This window comes from Bos taurus, chromosome 23, assembly GCF_002263795.3.
Source record: "Bos taurus isolate L1 Dominette 01449 registration number 42190680 breed Hereford chromosome 23, ARS-UCD2.0, whole genome shotgun sequence".
NCBI classification, from domain to species: Eukaryota; Metazoa; Chordata; class Mammalia; order Artiodactyla; family Bovidae; genus Bos; species Bos taurus.
The window spans coordinates 50,522,600-50,529,194 of NC_037350.1; the positions used below are offsets into that span (position 1 = coordinate 50,522,600).

General features: G+C 60.8%; 1 protein-coding gene across 1 annotated transcript; it reads left to right on the forward strand.

Annotated features, from left to right (window-relative positions):
* The first annotated feature begins 2,342 nt into the window (after positions 1-2,342).
* On the forward strand, positions 2,343-6,471 carry TUBB2A (tubulin beta 2A class IIa). Its single transcript, XM_002697606.4, has 4 exons — positions 2,343-2,469; positions 3,955-4,063; positions 4,400-4,510; positions 5,215-6,471. Exons 1-4 carry the CDS (start codon positions 2,413-2,415, stop codon positions 6,273-6,275), a joined length of 1,338 nt encoding a protein of 445 aa, XP_002697652.1. The 5' UTR covers positions 2,343-2,412; the 3' UTR covers positions 6,276-6,471.
* The last annotated feature ends 124 nt before the right edge of the window (positions 6,472-6,595 follow it).

A 6,595-nucleotide genomic window follows, 5' to 3' on the forward strand; every position in this document is an offset into this window, starting at 1 on the left:
AGGCCCAGAGGAGCCCTTCTTCTCCAACACAGGAAGACGTGGGGAGAAGCCACTTTCTCCCGAGGCCTCGTCAAAGCCCGTCCCGGCGGGGGGTAGGCTCGGCGGGCCCCACTTCCTCCTGCAGTCTCTTGGGTGCCGTGTCCACATGGCCGACTCCAGCTGGCACGGAGTCCCCGGGTGAGTCACCTGCGGTCGGGCAGGCGTCCTTTCTGCACCGGTGCGTCTCTGACTGCCCGGCTCAGACACGGGTGGGGCTGGGACAGGCGGGCCGGGGGCACGCTGGGTGCTGGGGAGACAGCCTTTGCTGCCAGGGACACCCATGGCCTGGGCCTGCTGGAACCAGTGCTGTCACTCACTCACTGCTCCCAGACACCCTCTCTCGTCTTCACAGTGTAATGAGGCCAGTTTCCGGGTTTCCGTACGGGGCCTGAGCGCTCAGGTGACTGCTTAACTGCCTGACTACGATGCAGGAGAGTGGGCCACCCCTCGCAGGAGATGCCCACCTGTTACCCAGCACCAGCCCTTCTAGGTCTCATCTGCTTGGCTCCCAGCCCCCACCTTGAATGAAACAACAAAGGCCGAGAGGCAGCCGTCTCCAGAAACCCTCTGTGAACCGAGCGATCGCAGAAGCTACGGGGAGCAGGCCCGTCCTCTGCACAGCTTCTGGAAAGGTCTCCCTGGTTGTGAAGAGCCCAGGGCACGGAAGCTGGGGCAGCGCTCGTGAGAAGGTGGAGGCCACGCCCTCAGCATGTGGGTGCAGTGCCAGCCAGGGGGCTGAATGTGGGCGCCCCGGAGACGCCCCTCCCCGAGGGGCACCAGGCACCTGCCTGGGCAGGGCGGGACCCTGAGGACTGGCTTCCTGGATCAGGGGTGACAGAGCCATGACTTTGCCATTAACACGGCAAATGGGCTTAAGATCTGTAACGACAGCATCACCTTGGGTTTTACAGCGGCCTTTTTGCTCCATAAACTCGACCCGCTTTCATATGGAGCCTCTCGTTTCCTACTCACAAAGCTGGCTGCAGGGCACCTGTAATTATCACTTTAAAGCTGGAGGAACTGGCCCCGGAGAGGAAAAGCAGCTGTCCCTGGTCTCTGCTTCCCTGGCCCGCAGGTCAGGACAGTCCCGAGGAACAATGAAGGCTGGGTCTTAACCTCGTCCTGGCCAAGCCTTTAAAACCCCCCTGCCCTTTTTCTTTGTAGAATGAAACTCTATGCCTTCACTTACAAGCTTTGTGGCTGCTAAGCTATGAGCCTCCTTTCTGAAGCTGTTAACTTGGGATGGTAATAATGTTTACTCCAGAATTGTAGAAATACACTGTGAGCCACGTAGGTAATTTAAAATTTTCCAGTAGTCACTATGAGTGTAGCAGTCATTTAAAAAACAGAAACAAGTGAAATTAATTTCAAAAATATATCCAAGATATTATATTGATCAGTAATCAATATACAAAATTAGTGATGGAATCTTTTCCATTCTTTTAATTTCCTGAGTCTATGGAACCGGATGAGCATTCACATCAAAGCACATCTCAACGCAGACTCCCTGGGCTCAGAGGCCACACGTGGCTGCTGACCTGGAGCAGGACGCCCACCTCCATAAGGAGGGCAGGGGGATGAGGCAACAAAACACCCCGGAGGCACATGCACCGCCCCCCCAGACACACACACAGACACAGACAGACACACACACAGACACAGACAGACACACACTCAGACACACAGAGACACACAGAGACACACACACGTCAAGCTCCATAAGGAGGCCATGGGGACACACAGACACACACACACGTTGAGCTCCAGAGAGGCCATGGGGACACACACACACAGACACACGCACACGCATGCACACACACACACAGACAAATTCTCGCCTGTCGAGCTCCATAAGGAGGCCATGGGGACACACACGTGGAATTTTCCACATTAAGCGGCCTTGACGGGACAGCCAGCGCCCAGCGACTTTTCCTAGTTCCCCCCCAACTGAGCACCTTCCTAACGTGGGCAGGGGCGAAAGGGCCCCCCAGCAGCCCCCCGCCGAGACGGCCATCCTCAGCCCCGGCCAGGGACCCCCACTCCCCGCGCCCTGCAGCCCCTCCCAGCGCTTACAGCCGCCGTGACCCCCACCCCGGGAAGAAAGAGCCGGAGGCCAGTGGCCGGGACAGGCCCGGGGACGGGAACGCGCCGCACCGGGACCCCGCGCGCACGGCGGCCGGCCGCCCGCACCTCGCGCCGCGCCCCGGCTCCCCCTCGCGGTGCCGCAGTCCCCGCGCCGCCCCCGCCGTGACGTCACAGGGGCGGGGCCCCCGCCTTAAAAGACGCGGCCCGGGCGGCGGCGGGGTCTGCGCCGAGTCCGCCGGTCCGCGCTCTGTCCAGGCCCGCGCCTCCACCCGCTCCACAGCCGGCACCATGCGCGAGATCGTGCACATCCAGGCGGGCCAGTGCGGCAACCAGATCGGCGCCAAGGTGGGCGCGGCGCGCGGGGCCGAGGGGCGGCGGGGCCCGAGGGCGGGGGCCCCGGAGGGACAGAGAAGGGGCGGCGGGGCCCCAGGGTGCGCCTGGGGCCGGAGAGGGACCGGGGAGAGAGCTGACCCCCGGGGAGGGGGCGGCGGGGCCAGAGGGCGGGGGTCCCGGAGGGACGGAGAGAGGGCGGCGGGTCCTCAGGGAGAAGACCAAGGAGGGGGCGGGGAAGGGGCCGCGGGTGGGAACCCCGGAGGGACAGAGAGGGGGCGGCGGGTCCCCAGGGAGAAGACCAAGGAGGGGGCGGGGAAGGGGCCGCGGGTGGGAACCCCGGAGGGACAGAGAGGGGGCGGCGGGTCCCCAGGGTGTGGGACCAGGAGGGGGCAGGGAGGGTCGGCAGGGCCCGAGGGCGGGGACCCCGGAGGGACAGAGAAGGGGTGGCGGGTCCCCAGGGTGCGCGCCGCGGCCGCAGCGGGACCGGGTAGGGAGCTGACCCCCGGGAGGAGCGCGGCCGCGGGGCGGGGCGGGGCCGGGCGCCTCACAGCCGGCACTGATGCTCAGGGCTACGCAGCTGTGGGTCTTTAATTACGGGCCCGGCCCCGGCCCTTGTGAGGGACGCGGTTGGTACCTCCCCGTAGATTGGACGCTGAGATTTGGGTGGGGGCTTTGGTCGTGAAAATCCCGTGGCCTCCTGCGGAATTTATTTTGCGTATATTGTCTGCATTGCGAATGAAAAAACTGCAGTGTCATTGGGTGACAGATGCTCTGGAGGGTTCTGGTGGGTCCGACAGACGGGGTGCACCATCCAGACGGGGTGGCGGGTGACACCGCAGTCTGACTGCCGTGGGCGCGGCGGCAGGTGGCAGCCCCGGGCCGAGCCGCCGCAGTGGGCGAGGCCCCGCGGGCCGGGTGCCCGGGTGTGGGCGGGCGCCCGCACAAGGACGTGGTCTCTTTCACAACCGCCATATTGCCCCCCCGCCCCCCGCCTTTCCTGCCGCAGACGCACGCTGCACCGTGCCCCTCACCCCCCCATTCCGCCTCTGCAGTCAGTGACCCAGGAGCCCGGCGGATGCCCGCGCCTAACGCGGCGCTGCTTGGAGGTCGAGTTTGTGCCAGGACTCGGCGATCTCTGCAGGCAGCCGCAGGGCGGGGTCCACCTGTCCTGGGCAGGACCTGTCCATCCGCTGGGATGCTGACGCCCAGCCCTGCCTGGGGGCCCAGCCTCCCGAGCATCTGCAGCCATGCCCTCCCTCCTCCTCCAGGGCCCCTCCCCACTTCCCAATCTGTCTCCTGATATAGCTGATGCTCTGCGCATCCCCGAGCCCCTCCGCAGACGCTGCTGGAGGAGCAGGGTGGCAGCTGCGGGCCTGTCTGCGGCTCCCTGCCTGTCTGCCCACACTGCCACTGTTCCAAGGACAGGAGAGGAGGGAAGGGCCATCGTGCTGACACCTAGGATGCCAGACCATCACGTGCTTCTTTCTCTGTCTCCAGTTTTGGGAAGTCATCAGCGATGAGCATGGCATCGACCCCACTGGCAGTTACCATGGAGACAGTGACTTGCAGCTGGAGAGAATCAACGTGTACTACAACGAAGCTGCTGGTGAGGACTGCCTCGTGCTCGGCCCCCTCTCCTGTGTTCCGTTCTCTGGCAGCCCCTGTGTAGCAGGAACACACACACACACACGACAAAGAAATGTTCCCTGCATGCGTTTAAAGTCAGCTGCTCAGAAATACCCTCAGAGTCCCTGAAGTTCCCTGCATTCGGGTCATGACCGGGCAGGCCCTCACCTCCCTTTGTAGAGCAGAAACCTCCTCTAATCTCTTTGCGTCTTGCTGGAATTTTCTGGGATGAGCTCTGCCTGGAGGGGCACGGAGAGCAGAGTGTTGTCTGATTGCTCTGCAAGCGCCAGGTCTGACTCCTGCTGTGTCCCCGCAGGTAACAAGTATGTGCCTCGGGCCATCCTGGTGGACCTGGAGCCGGGCACCATGGACTCCGTCAGGTCTGGACCCTTCGGCCAGATCTTCAGGCCCGACAACTTCGTGTTTGGTACGTAGGGGTGATGCGTGGGCCCTGGCTCAGTGGGTCCCCTTCCTCCTGACCCCATGGGGGTCACTGCTGAGTACCTGGGGGAGGCTGTGTGTTCACAGAGGCCTCGAGTCCCGGGCTCACTGTACCTGGTCCATGGGCTGTCAGCCCTCTGGCCCCTGTCCACACAACTCAAAGGCCAGGGTCAGCCTGCAGAGGCTGCCGCAGCCCTCCCACTGCAGAGCAGCCCAGAGCAGGGGGGCAGAGAACAAAGAGTGAAGGAAAGCTTCCAGCAGCAGTTCACAGGCCACTGGTCATTTCAGAGGACCCGTGACAACAGGCAAGCCCCTTAAGAAGCCGAGGCCAAAGGCGCAGGTTGTGAGCAGAAGCTGAGCTGGCCCTCTGATGACGTGCGCCTCCGCCCTGCCAGCCAACAGCTGTTGATTTATCAATAAGAATTTATAGAAGGTTCTTAGTTTTAAACCAGTTGGGTTTTGTTAAACTATCTTCTTAATTAATAACGTCATATGAACTAAATCTTTTGTTGTATTAGATCTTCAGTGTTTCTGAGGATCACTGATATATAGAAAACTTTTCTGTAGATAGACAGTCTTTCTGAAAAAGAAGGCTCTTTCATCTCTAAAATTAGTCCAGAGTCAGGAAGACAGAATTTGGAATTCCTTACTGAAGGGTTAGCGTCTGATACTGTCCTTTCCCTCTGGCAGGCCAGAGTGGTGCCGGGAACAACTGGGCCAAGGGCCACTACACAGAGGGCGCCGAGCTGGTGGACTCGGTCCTGGACGTGGTCAGGAAGGAGTCCGAGAGCTGTGACTGTCTGCAGGGCTTCCAGCTGACCCACTCGCTGGGGGGCGGCACGGGGTCTGGGATGGGGACCCTTCTCATTAGTAAGATCCGCGAGGAGTACCCCGACCGCATCATGAACACCTTCAGCGTCATGCCCTCGCCCAAGGTGTCCGACACGGTGGTGGAGCCCTACAACGCCACCCTGTCCGTGCACCAGCTGGTGGAGAACACGGATGAGACCTACTCGATTGACAACGAGGCGCTGTATGACATCTGCTTCCGCACCCTGAAACTGACCACCCCCACCTACGGGGACCTCAACCACTTGGTGTCGGCCACCATGAGCGGGGTCACCACCTGCCTGCGCTTCCCGGGCCAGCTCAACGCCGACCTGCGCAAGCTGGCCGTGAACATGGTGCCCTTCCCGCGCCTGCACTTCTTCATGCCCGGCTTCGCGCCGCTCACCAGCCGGGGCAGCCAGCAGTACCGGGCGCTGACGGTGCCCGAGCTGACCCAGCAGATGTTCGACTCCAAGAACATGATGGCCGCCTGCGACCCGCGCCACGGCCGCTACCTGACCGTGGCCGCCATCTTCCGGGGCCGCATGTCCATGAAGGAGGTGGACGAGCAGATGCTCAACGTGCAGAACAAGAACAGCAGCTACTTCGTGGAGTGGATCCCCAACAACGTGAAGACGGCCGTGTGCGACATCCCGCCCCGCGGCCTGAAGATGTCGGCCACGTTCATCGGCAACAGCACGGCCATCCAGGAGCTGTTCAAGCGCATCTCGGAGCAGTTCACGGCCATGTTCCGGCGCAAGGCCTTCCTGCACTGGTACACGGGCGAGGGCATGGACGAGATGGAGTTCACCGAGGCCGAGAGCAACATGAACGACCTGGTGTCCGAGTACCAGCAGTACCAGGACGCCACGGCCGACGAGCAGGGCGAGTTCGAGGAGGAGGAGGGCGAGGACGAGGCCTGAGAACTTTGTCAGATAAATCGTGCATCCTTAGTGACTTCTGTTGTCCTCAATCAAGCATGGTCTTTCTATTCGTATACTATGGTGCTCAGTTTTGCCTCTGTCAGAAATTCACTGTTGATGTAATAATGTGGAACTCCTCTGGAAATTGCAATATTGTCTAAGATATCTATACTAATAAAAAAGCATGTGTCCAAAACCTGTGGTCTCTCTTTATTGCAAATAATTTTTATTCTTTCACTGAATGGTTCCTTTCCAAGTATGTTTCTGGGTTTAGTAACTGTTAATAGGATTTTTATTTTCATATTTTTAATTAATAGCCT